This window comes from Ambystoma mexicanum, chromosome 9, assembly GCF_040938575.1.
Source record: "Ambystoma mexicanum isolate Mex_15411 chromosome 9, UKY_AmexF1_1, whole genome shotgun sequence".
Classification (NCBI taxonomy): Eukaryota; Metazoa; Chordata; class Amphibia; order Caudata; family Ambystomatidae; genus Ambystoma; species Ambystoma mexicanum.
In genome coordinates, this window is record NC_090931.1 from 338,430,200 (window position 1) to 338,446,319 (window position 16,120).

Here is a 16,120-nt window from a genome sequence, read left to right on the forward strand (position 1 = left end):
AAGTAATCTGCTATCACCTGACTGTCAAAGGAGCATGCAGTGTGTATTTAATTGCTATTTGTTGGCTGCCTCATATGAAGTGGAAGTGCTTCAAGGTTCTAGGGTTGCATGGTCCCAGATACTCCATACATCTCTGTAAGCAATGCTAATAGATCTCAGCGTCAAATGCAGTGGCCCATTCCAACAAGTACTTCAGCATTGCTTGTCTTTTAGCATTGGAGTACATTATTCAGAAAGATAGTGTCAATCAACTTGCTGATACTGCTGGTCCAATAATGGATTGATTAAATGTGCAATTCTTGGCCCTACGGGAAAACCTAATAATGTGACTCATTCAAGGGCATTTAAATAGTCCTATACTCAGAATCCTCACTGGCTACCAGTATAATTGAGAATCACTGTTAAAACCTCAGTAATGATGCGTAAAACTAACCATGGGTCAACACATTACGATTTCAAAATATTGGAGCCAAAATACACCCCTCGACCCCAACTATGATCTGCAAACAACTTCTGCTAGAAACCCTTAAATTTAATAACAAATCAATGGATCTAGTCCCACGGCAATTATTAAAACAGCCGGGCAGTTATTGAAACAGCTCTGTGGAACTTCTAATACACAACAAATCTGGCAATAGTCAGAAAACAAATGGTGAAGCGCTTCTTTCACAGCATTCTGCCTCTGAAATACTTTTCTGTATAGTGCCTGGATTCTCTTCTGGGCTTAAGCACTATACAAATAATCTATTCAATTATTCATGTTGTATTATTGAATTTGCCTGATGACTGGCACTAGTGGCAATATCACCTTTATCTCTCCTCAGTGCCCCCTACCCCCCCACCCAAGCACCCAGGAACAGCCTCACTGCCCTCCCACTGAAGCACAGAGCAGAGGCACCCATATCCCATCCCTAGTCCCCCAAGAAATCTGCAGCAGTACCTTTGCCCCCCCCCATTTCTGAATATAACACTACAGCCTGCATCTTGTTACATATTGACCTTTATCTGACTCTGCTCAACTACAGATATGAAATTGCTATTTTGTATAGCCCCATGTACAAATAAACGAAGTCCCCACACATAAGGCTTACTATGATCTTGGCAGCGTATGCACTTGCATCTATTTCAGATGCAAGATCCGTTTGCATCAATACATTTCAGCAAAATGTCTTTGCAGCATATCTGTGGACCTGCAGCCCATCAGTCCTAGAAGTGCCTACTCCAATGAGGCAGCCTCAGACAAGGGGTCCTAGGGAAGAAGGCAGCTCCCAGATGGAATGAATTACAGGGTCAGCAATAGACCAGGCCGGTTTGTCAAATCGGGGGCGGGGGGGAATGCGGGGTTGTACAAGGACATCAATTTTCTCGAGGCTCTTCAGAAAATTTAACAGTTGCTGTTTTTCTGCCGTAGATCGATGAGCAGCAGATGGAACTTATGCTGAATATTTTCCGCGGCGCTGGTGAGTATTGCTGACAGCTGCTCCTATTTCGAGTTACCTGGGCTAAGATGCACGTTTGGCAGGCAGAAGTAAAGACTGGTACATCTACAACAAATAATTGGGAATGGTCCTGTTCCACCTGCCTACTAACCCTGAGTGTTATCACCGTAAACATAAAAAAGTGATTTCCTAGTCAAATGATGTCTCTAGTTTAGATGATTATACACATTGCTCACGAATCTGCACCTTCTTGGGATCCCATATGCTTTTGGGGGTTCAGTTCGAAGTCTTTGCAATGAAAAAAGGACATTTTAATGCATTTCGCCGCGGGGATGGCAAGCTCAGCCAAGAGAAAAATGTGCTCTGTGGCAACTTTCGCCGCCTTTCTCTGAAGCATCTGTCCACATTTCTGGCACGTTGGCTTCACTTCAAATGAACAGGATGCATCGTTTTTATCCATGCTTGCAGAGCATGAAACTAACATAAAAAGAGGAGTTTGGTAGGGAAAATGTTTTCTGCTTTAAAGTCTGACTGTTCTTCATACGTATTTTAATGCTATGGGGCCAATTGAAATATAACTACTGCCCTTTTGAAAGGCTTAAATGACCTTTTTTTTAATCAACTGGGACATCTGTATTTTAGGGTAATTTCCTCAAAGAAACCCCCAATCTCTGTTCCCCTGTCATTCCACTTCATGTGCCCTCTCTGAACAGGGTCCGACTGGGCCTAAACAATGGTTGAGCACCAATGAAAAAGTCACCCACATTTGCGGCTATTATCCTTTTGCGGGACTGTTTTAATAGTAACCAAGATTTTTTGGGGGGATAAAACGTGATGCAGATTTTGCATTTTAAAGAACATTATTCAGCAACACTGGTCAAAACTACTAGCGGCATGGTGAAGTAACTCATCAAACTGGCCCACATTGACCAAAAAAGTGGGCCACTTTTACCAAAAAAAAGTTTCCCACACCAGTATTTTGCATGTTTCTTTCGGCCATGGGCCTATTGCCCTATAGGCCAGTCCGAGCCTGCCTTTGAACATTTTTTTACGAAAGATTTTGAATAATTCTGGAGTTGGGAAATCAGCAGTCACCTGTCTCCTTTAGGCCTCTTTACACTGCTTTTCTGCATAGATGCACTGCAGAGTCAGCATTTCCTCTGAAGCCAACCATTGTCTTGCCTGTGCTAGTTTTCAAGACCCGTTAGACTCTCCTACCTTAAGGGCACTCTACTGCTACACAGAGGCGTCTGCATATTTTTACATAGCTGCTATTGGTCTGTTCAAGTAAGGGCAAATGACGTTAGTCCCCAGAACAGATCATCCCTTGCTTGGAGTCTTTGGGGTTTCACTTCTCTCATTCAAGACATTGGGCCTCATTCCAAGATTGGAAGTAGCCATGGCACTATTTGCGCCATGGCTGCCTCCAATACTGGGTCCGGCACCGGTCTGGTTTAATGGGGACTTACTGGTGCATTCCGACCCTGGAGGGACCGGTAAGTCCCCATTGAACCAACCATTCCCCATTCCCGTTTGAGCCCCCATAGGGCTCAATGGGGAGGGCTCTAATAACGGGCTCGCGAATAGCAGGCCCGTTATTAGCGCCCTGGTCCCATAGACCACATGTCCTTTACGGGTCCCGCTAAGGGACCTCTGAATTAGGCAGTAAGGGATTACCAGCACCGGTCTCCTTAGCGGTGCCCGGTATCCCTTACCGCCCAACTTGTAATGACCCCCATTGTTCCATAGTAATCTTTCATATTTTGGATGAACAGTTTTATAGCAAACGTCCAGCAGGTTAAATAAATGATGCACGTTATCAATATATTTTCCAAATGAGACAGTACTGGTTTATATTGCTTTCCCAAGTGATTCTTTCTTTATCCCTGGCTAGGCAGGTGGGAGCGTGCACAGCGGTTGTAAATTAAGGTGAATGGTAACTCACAAGATTTTTCTCAGCACCCCCGGCCCCATAATTAAACATTTACATTTCAGGAGATTAATTCATAAACTATTAAAGAAAGGAGGAGTTTCCTGTACTTTGCAAGGAAATTAGAAAAGGTGCACACATTTGCAAAGCTGTTCTTGAATATTTTCTGCCGAGTACAATCCTGACAGGAATATTCACAAGTGTTCTAACCAGAAGTTGCTCTAGTGCAGTGGCTAAGTCACTTGACTTTGGTCCTGCTCACTGAGTTTGAATCCCCGTTTTGGGAACAAAAGCTGATTGGTTACCTTAATGGGCACATGTAGTTTTCCCTGGACCCAGGGAGACATTTCTTGTCAGATCTCTGATCCGGGAAAATCCAGCCGAATGACCAGCGGTGATACTTGCTCTGGGCCTGAGATCAGGGGTTCCACACACACAAACTGGGTGGCATGGAAAACGTGGACAGACTGAGACTCAATTGCAGTACTGTCCAGCCCTTTGCCATATTAACCATACCTGCGGATATTGTGATCTGGAAAGCTCCAAAGCCTTGCCTGCCATATCAGGCTTGGTTTGGCATATTGGGTAATAGGGCAATGTCCAAACGAAAAATGCAAAATGCTAGTGTGCCCTAGTCCGACCTTGGCTCCTAGTTAAAAGTTGACTGTAAGTGGCATCTCCGGCCAGTGCATATTTCCAGTTGGGGCCTTGTTTTCTAAAAAGTCTAAATTGCATGCAGTGGACCACCTTCAATTGCACTTATATGCATGTGCAGGATTTATAAAGCATAAACGTAGCTGGGAATCAGCAGAGCACTGTACAAAGGGGACAGCCCATGGGTTAGAAGTAGGGTGCACGGGTAGCAGACCGAGTGGCCTGGATTGGCAGGGGAGCAGGCAAGGTCGAAACTCCATAGGAGGGGAAAGGGTTGCGTGGAGTGATCAGTGATTGGCGAGATGTTCTTTGAAGAGGTCTTCAGATAATTTTTGAAGTGTAGGATGCTCGAGGACCAGTCTTATCTGCATTGGTAAATTGTTCCAGAGTCAGGGGGCATAGCAGGATAATGTTTGTTTCCTGTTTTTCCCCCTTTTACAGTTCTTTATTTCCAGTGTGGCGATATTGTGGCTTCTGGTGTTGTGTGGCCTTCAGGGACAGTGAGTTTCTCAGCCAAGTTGAATGGTGTTTTGTTTGTGACTTCTTTGTCAGTCATTCATGCAGTCTTGAATATGATGCAAGCACTTTGATCTCCTCTACAATGTTCATCATTTGCACTAAAAAGTTCAAGAAGTATGAATGTCTTCTAGATTTAATGCATGCAGTGGGCATTTACAATGGTTTCTAGGAGGTCCACCTATTTTTAACATGTGCAAATATCAGGCAGGTTCTATAGGAAACAAATGGTATTCCGCCAGCACGAATATGACATGTTGATGGAAAACAATTTGGTTTTGACAAGTGAAGCATACGGGGCATAGATAACAGTAATGTGGTTCTGTGCATCAGCTTCGCCTGTCAAAATGATGAAAATGTCTCTGAGCAAAAACAGACACACATGCACATCTTTCATGCAAGGTTTTGACACCCATATTTTCTCTCTGGAAACCTGAAAATGAGGGCCTTGGTGTCTGTGTTCCTGTGTTAAATCATGCAAAGAGACATTTCATGATCCTCGAAAATCCCCTTAAGTATTAAGGGCGATAATATTCTTCCTGAATTCCCACTCCCACAAATACGTTTAAGCACACGACTAGATCACCTATAATATATTCTGTTACATACATTTATATAGCGCATGCACACCCAAGGGCATCACTTAAACACAGCAGATATAGCCAGAGAGATAAAACCCTAAAACTTAAAATACCAGTGTTTCCAGAGAACGCCTAAACTCTTGTAGCCCTAAGAGAGGGTGGCAAAGAATTCCAGAGTCTGGCTTCAGCAACAGAGAAAGCATGCCCCCCAGTACTAGTTAACCAAAAATGAGGAACAGAAATAAGACTGGGAATCATAAAACCGAAGAGAGCGGCCAGGAATATAGGGAACAAACCTGTCCTGCAGAAATTCAGCAGCCGGGCCATAAAATGCACAACCAACTATGCATAAGGACTTAAATTCGATTTGTTTCACGGCAGGAAGTCAATAAAAAGAGCAAAGCACGGGGGAAATGTGAGAACCATAAGGGGTGCCAGCTGCAACCCATGAGCAGCCAGATTTTGAAGAAGCTGCAGTCGGCGAATGAAGTACAGCGGTTGAGCCAAGAAAAGAGAGTTGCAATAGTCGTTGCAACCAAGACATGAGAGGGTTGGACCAGAGCAGAAAGATGTGCAGGAACAAAAAGTAAAACCTTACGGAGAAACTTCCGGTGGAAGTGGCCACCCTGACAAATAGGGCTGACCTGGGCCTCTGTAGGAAGACAAGCAGAAATCTTGAAGCCCAAGTCTTTAACAGCAGACACTGGTGTAGGAAAGCATCCCAGAGCAGAAGGCCAAAAAGAAGGAGTCCAAAGAGAGGAAGAGGGAGGGGGACCCACCGCCAGTACCTCCATCTTGTCTCCATTCACCTTAAGACAATTGATGCTCATCCAACATCCCAAATTCGCCAGACACTCCCTAAACTGCATTGACGCATCAAGTTGGGTGAGATTAAGTCCTACAATAATATGTCTGTCGTCAGCATAGGAATAACAGCAGAGACCTTGGATTGAGTGGATGAGACGAACAAGAGACTGCATATAGATGTTAAATAGCATAGGAGACGAAGCAGACCGCTTGGGGACCCCACAAGAGAGAGAGCAACAGTAAGAATGAAAGGGAGGAAGAGAGAGAAATTGGTCCCTATCAGTCTGGAAGGATTCAAACCAAGATAGCACAGAGTCAGAGAGTTCTGCTAAAGCCAGGCAATCCATCAGGAGGGAGTGGTCAACCATGTCGAAAGCAGCAGAAATATCTAATAAAATCAGTGTTCCCATTACCCGCTGGTCAACCAGCATAGCAAGAACATCCATAACCGAACCCAGGATGCTCTCTGTGACCCGACCAGGGTGAAATCCCGACTGAAAGGGGTAAACAAATGTAAAGGTTTCCAAGAAGGAAATGAGAAGAGATGAGATCAAAGATTTTAGAAGTTTCATTAGAAAGGTAAGAAATTAAATCCTGCAGAAATTAGCTGGGAAAGTAGGGTCAAGAATGGGTTGTTTCGAGGAGGGGGATAACAAGTGCTTGATTTAGCTCCACAGGAATGGAGCCACATGAGCGTGAAAGATTCACTGCCTGTGCCACCCAAAAAGCAATATCTTGCATAATATCCTTGAGGACACCTAGAGGAATGGGGTCAAGGGAGAGGCAGATTTGAGATGCCTGATAGCAACTCATATTTTGTTAGGTGTAAATCTAGGGAAGAAAGACCAGGAGGGAAGTGGGGCAACCTCCTAGACAGCTGGAGCCATAGTCACACTCTAGCCAGATAAAAGGTTTTTTTTTGTTGCGAATATCCTCAACCTTTGTAACAAAACAAAAAAAATGACAAAGAATTGCATAAAGTTTGGGGAGGGACAACCCCTGCTGCAGAGTTAACCTTAGATGAGAGTGACCGAACCAGTGAAACCAATTCCCTAGGTTGATTTAAAGAAGTCTCTGTTGGTAGAGAAGACACATTTGGCCTCACAGACGGATTGATGATATAGTGTAGTGTTTTGACCTAGCAGCAGCTTGTCATTTTGCCCATAAGTGGAGCGCCACTTGTGCGTTGCTTGCCTGCGCTTGAGTCCGAGAGATTTTAGATACTCAGTGAACCAATGTTCGGGAGACCACCCATGGGGCATAAAGGACTTCAAAGGAGCAAGATGGTCAGCTAGGGAGATAAAAATCTGAGTTAAATAAGATAGGTCAACAGAGTGGCTACTGTCGCATTTATCTCTAATAAACGAGACAATGCCATTGGTGGCCACTAAATGCCAGCTGGGTTTAAGAATATCCTGTATCTGGGGAGTCACAATTGCAACCTGGCTGTGCATTTAAAATGGCACAAGCAAATGACCGGACCAAGAAATTTGAAAAGATGGGGAAACAGAAATAAGCAAATTTGCAGAAAAAATAAGATCTAAAATATTGCCCAAAAGCTGAGTGGACTCCACAACATGTTGTTTGAGACCTTGATCAACAATATCATCAAATAGCTGAGTGGCTGCAGGAGGAGCAGGTGCATTGAACTTATAATGAAAATCTCCCACAATTAGCAGGTTTGAAAATGTAATTTACAGAGTCGCTGTAAGCTCTAAAACAGCTAACAGAAACGAGAGTCCATGCTTGGAGGTAGATATAAGAAGAGCATATGAGTAGAGAAAGAGGCTGACATAGAAAAGCGTACCAAAAGAGCCTCTATTTTAATATCACAAATTAACCACACAGAAAATGTGATTAGTAGATTACTGTGACCCCTCCTTCCCCTCCCCACCAGGATGGGCCGAGATACAGTCCAAATGTATAATATCATACTTGTCCAGAATGGCCTGCACCATTGCAGGACCGGAAGAGTCCCTAATCCAGGTTTCAGACAAACAAAGAATATCAGGATTAAGCTGAGAAATAAAAAAAATACTGCTTGCGTGATCAAAGACCGTGCATTTACCAGAAGGTATTTTGTAAGAGCCACCTGCATTTGAGTCTACAATAGAAGTTACCAAGGGGCGATGCATGAAAACAGTGGGTAGCACTGTATCCAACGGAGCCAGGTTCACTATAAAATCACTGAATAGTTTTAAAACCCTAGAGGGGGTTAGAGGAGGGCTTTTCAGCCACGTCCATGGCCCATCCTGCGCCCAGACAGCAAAGACAGGCTTAACATAGGCGCGACGTTGGCGCGATGAGACATTCCCACTGCGCTCGTCCACTGAACTTCTGGGACTGGAGTCCTGTTTGTACACACATGGTATTGCACGAGCCTGACCCCTCCCCATCGCCACGAGAGAACAGCGAAGAAAGACCACACAGCGTTTCTGACTGCAGAAAGAAAGAAACAGCTGCTCGTGACCAGGCATGAGATCCTGTGTCATGGTAAGGAAGCCAGACCCCTTCCTGCCGAACAACTCAGCTTGAAAGGAACCAAATAAATAAAAATAAAAACAAAAAGAAGAACCGGTTAAATACACTAAAATGCGTCTGCAAGTAGCAAAAGCAGACACCCAGTAACCCACCTGACTCAAGGAGCAAGTCTTAAAGGAAATAAATAAAATATAATAAACACAAGAAAACAAATAATCCAACTCAAATAATCCCAAATGAGCAAACCCGGCAGTTTTAGCAGCTGCACCTGAAAACTATTGGATGAATGCTGCCGGATGTCATCAAATAGATCATCCTTTGATGCATAATCTTTAATGTTTGGATTTTTATATTTAGAACAGATGTATTAGGAAGGGTTTACACTTTACATGGACAGTACATAACAACACTGATCTATCTTTTTTCACATATAAATCAGCTGTTAGAAAAAAGGAACTGATTAACAGGATTTTATTAAAATCAGCAAACATATTTTCCAACTACACGAGGACATCTATTCTGTTTTGTTTATTGTTTTAGAGGCCGCTAAACACAACATGGCTGTTTTAAAGCGGAAACGTGATATAAGATCAAAGATCTAGTGAGATCAGCTCCAGCTTGTTTTAACCCAAACCTTAATCAAAGCATTATAGCTTCAGGGAAGTGAGTCTCATTGCACACCTGCAAGGCAGCAGCATCTTACTGTACAATAAGCTGGCACTGAATGTTACAGGACACGTAAATGGATAGCCTACCACCAAAACCTCTCATACTTGGAGTGACTCTTGTCCATGCTATGGAGCACATTTTCCCGAAAGCCGTAGCGTACATGGCTGATGTAAAAGCATTGCGTAAGGCTTTTACGCCATCCCTTTGCCCTACAGCGCATTGTCATTCATTTGTATGGAGGAGAGGTGGGGCGGAACACAACTTGTGTTTCCACCACTCCTTTTCCCTCCGCCATACAAATGCTACAAATGCTATGAATTCCTTGTAGTCTGCAGGTTTTTTGCTTCAGCAAAAGTCTGGGGCACCCCATAGGGATCCATTGCAAACACTGCCTGCTATACACACATGGCAGGCAGCGTTTAATCTGTTTGTGCCGTAAAGTGTAAAAGGGGTGCATAAAAGGCAGCATACACACTGGTATGCTGCCTTTTGCCCTCCTGTTTTGCACTCTGCAGTGCACATGTCGAAAGTTTGGTGGTGGCGACTTGTTTATGTTGACGTGTTAAAGTAATGGCTCCCTGCCGCCAAATTATGGGCTCAATGAAAATGAGCTCGTATGTATGACGTCTATAACTGGCAAAATGGCAACTGGCAGACTTAGAGGTGGGAAAGAGGTGCCAAGTCAGTTTTAGTGGTCATCATCTGCAAACATTGAGCACCCCACCTGCTGCATGATCCTCAGGGTGAAGGCTCCACGAGGCAATACACCCTACAATTCACATGTAACATTGGGGTAGACACCACTGCAATTCTCCACTCCAAAAATGGGGACTAAAAGGGGGTTACCTCCCACCTTTTCTCGGAGGGCAAGTTGTCACCCCGGCATGAATATGCACACACATATAGGGCCCCTGACTCTATTAGAAGATATTCCAGGCAGTAACTACGGATCCCCTGTGTCAAAACATAGAGCCTATCTCTTATGTAGCCTAGCAATTGAGAAGCCGTGACTGCAACTCAACACTGGTTACAATCCTGAGTTGAGGATGGATGGAGCTGAACACACAGAGGAGTGCTCACAAACAGTGGCCATTCTCTTGGGACCTTGGGCATTACTATCCACTATCCAGCTCTTTGGCATATTACTAAAGTGTGCTGAGAGCTTGATCCTGAATTTGACTATACGTCCCACTTGTTGCCAGTGAATATCTCACCAAATGAGTTAGAATCACCTGCACCTCCTGTAGCCAACTGCATCAAAGATAGCACCTGGTGCACCAACATTCAAGATGTTCTTGCTAGGCAAAATTACATTGCTTCAAAACAAGATAGCACTTAAGAAAAATACGCTGAGCAGTGACGGCCTAGAGTACTCCATGCCGCACCCGTAAACTCTCCAACATTTTACTTCAAACGAGTCTCTGAGACTGAGGTCAAGCAGATTATTAAATGTCTTAAACCATCTAGATATCAAGGCGATGTCTCCCCGGCCACAGTCATATTAAGGACTGACACACTCAATCTTTTCATATCTTCTCTCATCAACACCTCGTTTGCCTTTGCCTCAGTACCAACCAACTTAAAAGACGTTTGGGTCCTACCATTACTAAAAAGAACTACTTTAGATCAAGCCATCCCCACTAATTATCACACAATCACCACTGTACTATTCCTCCTTACAATTCTGGACTGGCCAGCATACCTTCAGATTCAGTCGCACCTAGAATGTACAACCTCCTCTGCCTGTGCCAATCAGGATTTCAACAAGGCTACAGTACCGAGATGGCACTTCTAGACTTAAAAGATCAATTGGACGAAATGAAAGACTCTGGCAAAATTGCCCTCTACCTCCTCCTGGACTTGTTTGCTGTCTTTTATCTGGTGGACCACCAAATCCTATGCCAACACCGCCAGACTGCTGCACACCTCTCTACTGAAGATACTACCTGGATCGCCTCCTTTCTATCCAATAGATCCATGAGTGTTTTCTCAGCTACTGCATATGCTCTTATCTGCGGTGTCCCTCAAGGGTCATCTGTCCCCCCTACATGGTACAATATCTCTACTACACCCCCTTTGACCTCCTAGATGCCAGGGGCACAGCGTATACAAACTATGCTGATGATACTCAACTATTTCTACCCATCACATACACCTCAGCTCTAACACACTGAACGCAGTCTACCAAACCATTCAGGCATGGATGGCCTCTATATGCTATGCCTCAATGAGGTTAAGACTGACATTATTCTGATCGGCTCTCAGACTTTACTAAGCAAACTGGGTGGTTCTTACAAATTCTTTCTCATCGAAAGCCTTAACATACCATTCTTACGGGTGGTCAATAATCTACCTAAACTCTGTGGGATATTTTATTTTATTTTATTTTTACATTTTTAAAGCGCTCAAACAGCCCACAGGCATCGAGGCGCTGTTACAGGAATTGTTTGTTTTGTAGTTGTGTAATTGTTTTTCTCTTAGTTGCGTATTTATAACACGCTTAAACACCCAGATGTTTCTAAGCGAGGACCCGGGGATCGAACCTGTGTTGCTTCGTGTCGTCTTGCTTCCAAGGTGCGCACGTTGCCACTGTGCTATCCTCCCGGGACAGTTGACCCATGCCGATGAGCCCCACTGCATCACTTTACAAATGGGGAAAGAAACAGACAAAAATGGATGCGCTAACCCCTGTGCACGCAAAAATCTGCAAAACTGTGTGTGGGTCACAATCACAAAAGGCAGCACACCCCTGATACACACAGTGAACGTGGGGGTAAAAACAGCATTCTTACTGCAGGAGCATGCCAGTGGGTACTGTTCCATTTCACATGAAGCAAGGCTGCAGAATTGGGCTAAAAACCGAAAATTCCTTTTAAAATGCAGCTTGCAACCTTCAAAGTGCTATTTTGGTGTTAGATCCATTCATTTTCCAGTAAATCATTGAAATTAAAAGGATTACAGATCATCCAGGTGGCTCAGAGGAGCCGGGCATCATTGACTGACAGCAAATGTATCTCATGAAAAACCAGCCCAACAACATTTGTTTACAGTTCCATGGGAAAAATGCAGCTAAAATGGCAACATGTGACAATTTCAGCTATGCAGAGAGAACTCCAAGCAAAGGCTGGATACGTAGATCCAGACTGAAGACAAATCCCAGCACTCAAGGATAGAAATAATGCTGAATTAAATGTGTATGTACTGCATAAGAAAATTGGATTTAAAAAGACTCAGTTTAAGGTGCTTTTCCCTGACGGAAGTGCAAAAATTGCCTGTTTAAAAGCATGTTTTTGTGAAACACCTAATTCTTCTTAAATGTCAAAATCCACCTATGAACTGTGTTCATCTATATGTTTTAATCAAGGACGTAGGTAGCTTAAAGTCAAAACCCAGTATTGAGTTAATTAAAATATTTAATTCTGGGCTGACAACTTCAACCTGGGAATGGTTGACACCTCGCCACTGACCGGAAATGACTAATTGCTGCTGGAAGGTTCTCACATACTCAGAACAAAGAACTCATTAGACATTTGTCTGTGGCACAGCCAAAGACATTGTCAGGCTGAACACTCATCCCTGCAGGGGAGGGGCCTGAAGCTTCCCTCTCAAGGAAGAGGACACGCCACCCTTATCAAAGGAATTTGACAGCTGTTGCCAGTGAAAGAAAAGTAAAAAAAACTGCTAAAGAACTTTTGTAGTTTAAATGCCTATTTGTACTTAAGTTTTAAAAATCTGTAACTTTGCCACATGAAGGAGGACAAATCTAAAAGTTGGCAGTAGTAGATCTAATTTTACGCTCTTTCTTTGAAGACGTGATTGAACCCTGTAGTACATAATGACCAAAAGTTACACAGAAAGAATAATTGTGCCAAAACTATTAATGCTGCAAGTCTAATACTGTATATCCGTGTTCTAGTGGTGATTGCCCAGATATGTACTGAATTAGGAATTGTTAGACCAAATCTTTATGATTAAAATTGACAAAATTCCACAGAAAGACAAAGCCAGCTCTCACTGACATGGGAATTGGACGTAAATGTAACCCATAAAATATGTAATGTATGTGTCCGATTTTATTAGAGGGCATAATTATAGAAATGTGTATTTGTGGAAAAGTTAAATTGTGGTCCAAATCACTGTGGGAGTTCCCAAGTCACATCATAAAATATGACAGTTCTTTCTGGCTTCCAACCAGAAAACGGCAAGTGCCTTTGACCTATCACAGCCGTGTGGGTGTGGTTTGTAATTCTGCCCCTACCATAAACTGAGTGATGTCACATGGCATGATAAATAAGGGAACTTCACCACACACAGACAGACACTGATTCCTGACTACATCCTGATTCCGCATGGCACCCTGTTCCAGAATTCTTCATCTTGTAGCTGATGACTTCTTTACCAAACCAAGGCCTCAGCATTTTCTGAACTCTTTACAGCTAGGCCCAAATCCTGAACCATCCCAAACTTAAGGGAAATCATGTTTGGCTTGCTACCATTCATGCTTGTCTGCTGAAACTCGCCATCCCGCTAATCTACAGTGTCCACTGACCAGAAGGGCCAATCCAATCTAATCCAATCTGAGGAGCAGTCCAATTGACCAGAGCTGGCCAGCTGACCGATCCAACCAGAATTGCCCTGCTGCCTTTAGACCAGATCCGTGATGACCAGAACCTGACGGTCCAATCTTAATTTACAGTGGACTGTAAGTATAAACAGGAATCATAGTCACCCATAGCATATCTTGTCTTACCTTGTCCTAGCCCCATCTCTCAACCTATCCCATCTGTAACTTAAGAACCTCTAATATTGTCAGAACCATTCTTGCAACCCTGATTGTAATCCCTAGTGTTAGCGCTGATTTTATCTCATTTTGCTTTACAAGACTATACGCCATTAGTGATTTGGATTAAATAAAGTAATTCCCAGGGGGGGCATTCTCCTGTTTCTTAGCATTAATGTAGTTTAAATAAAAACAATTTATCATTTTAAAACCGAATTTCTGTTTTTTTCTGTTCCATTTTTTTCAAATATGCCTCTCATTCAAACTTGCATAACTTCATCGATTTTATAGCTAGAAACATAATTTCAACTCTGAGTTAAACCTAAGACCTGTACCTACATCCACAACCAATAACGGTATTGTGAAACAGTGTATTTGACCCGTTTTATATTAAAAATCGCATAGGTAAATTTGGGCGGGAATTCGCATTTTGGCTCTGGTTTTGGCCAGCTGATCAGCTAAGTCATTTCCAGTTTTGTCTGGTCCCTCTACATTGGAATGACCCTTGATCTTTTTCCAGTAGATGGTCATCCTATTCGAGGTGACCAGATCATAAATATTTTGAATTAACTTCCCATGTTTCAAGGGTTTGTTATTAGCACATAGCATGCCTCTGGTTTTACAATTAACCAGATGCTCCACGAACCCGTTCCGTACATAATCTGAATCTGTGATTATGACCATGGAGTTGATGTTGGACAGCAGTGAGGATGGCTTGATGCACAACCATCAACTCTGCCACTTGACTATTTCGGGGACCAATCTTGTACCCAGCGGAGGGTTCTGGGATCTCATTCACCCATGCATTCCCTACGCCAGCCACAAGTTCTTTTTCCCCGTTGTTGTCAACATGTTAAGAGCATCCATGCACATAGACAGTGGGCATTCCCTCACACTTGTCTTCTTCAAAGACTTTGTGTGGGGAATTCAGGGATGCCTCCATGTTGTCCTTGATTTTTAGACTTTCGTCCTCGAGACAGTTTTCTCTGGCACAATCATGAAAGTCAGCCAGACCTTGTGCGAGGGGACTCTTCTTGTTTTGGCCATATCTGACCTCCACAGGAAAGCCTTGCATTGACAGAATCCAGGAAGTAATTCAGGAATTACTCACATTTCTGTCCTGGATTCTGTCACTTTGGAGATATTGCAGAGGCTAGTGTGGAGTCTCCACTATGATGTGTTCCCTCTGGATAAACAGGCGGTAATTCTTCAAAGCCCACACCGTTGCCAGGAGTGCCTTCTCACAATCGTTGAATTTTTCCTCAACAGAGGATAAAGTTTTGCTCGCATAGGAGATTACTTTATTGACCTTGTCATGCTTTTGGTATAATACTGCCGTCAAGCATGTATTAGGGAACCCTGTCTCCAAGAAGAACTCCTTGTTCCGACAAGGTAAGCTAGGCAAGGTGCTTGTGACAGGCTTCTTTTGAGTTGTCTTACTGCCTCGGCTTGTTCTGGGCCCCATTCCCACTTGACCCCTGCCCCCTTCAAAACATGAATCAGGGGTCTGGTGATCTCTGCGTAGCCCTCAATGAACTTTCTACTATAATTAGTCAGTCCAAGGAGGCTCCTGAGTTCCCACAGAGTTGTGGGGTCTTTCAGTTTCTGGAGTGCTTCCACTTTCTTTTCCTGGGGACAGAGACCCGGAGAAGTAATCTCATGCCCCAAGAAATTGACACGTGTTCTACACCACTGTGCCTTTTGAAAGGAAAGTTTTGCTCCGGCGGCCCTCAACTGTGTCAGAACATAACGGATCTCCGCTATGTGCTCCTCCACAGTTGAGCTTTTGATGAGAACATCATCTACATAAGCCAGGTTACCCCTCTCACCCAGGTCGGGCATGGCCTTATGTAGAAAAATGTGGAATTCATTGCCAGAGTTGATCTATCCGAAGGGAGTCCGGGTCCATGTGTACTGCTGGCCCCCAAAGGTAAAGGCCAGCTTGTATTAGTCCTCCCTACTGACAGGTACAGTCCAGTATCCATTGGTCAGGTCTATTGCAGTGAATACCTGTGACCCCTGGATCTGGGCCAGCCCTTGGTCAATGTAGGGAAGAGGCCATCGGGAAATATGGGCCCGTTTGTTGTGCTCCCTTATGTCGGCGCAGAGTCTCCACTGGCCGTTTGGCTTCAATATCCCCAGCACTGGATTATTGAAGGTGCTGTGGACTGGACGGATTATCCCACGGGACTCAAGGTTCTTAATTATTTCAGTAAGGGACTCCATTGATGCGAGAGGCAAGCGATATTGCTTCACAAACCCT

The 16,120-nt window shown here is 43.8% G+C and overlaps 1 protein-coding gene across 1 annotated transcript in view; it reads left to right on the forward strand.

The window, feature by feature from the left end:
• LOC138487325 (uncharacterized) overlaps positions 1–16,120 on the forward strand; it is a 2,513,852-nt gene that overhangs the window by 1,189,957 nt on the left and 1,307,775 nt on the right. The window contains exon 51 of the mRNA XM_069613924.1: positions 1,412–1,460. Coding sequence (XP_069470025.1) covers positions 1,412–1,460 — 49 coding nt within the window. The remainder of the gene's footprint in view (positions 1–1,411; positions 1,461–16,120) is intronic.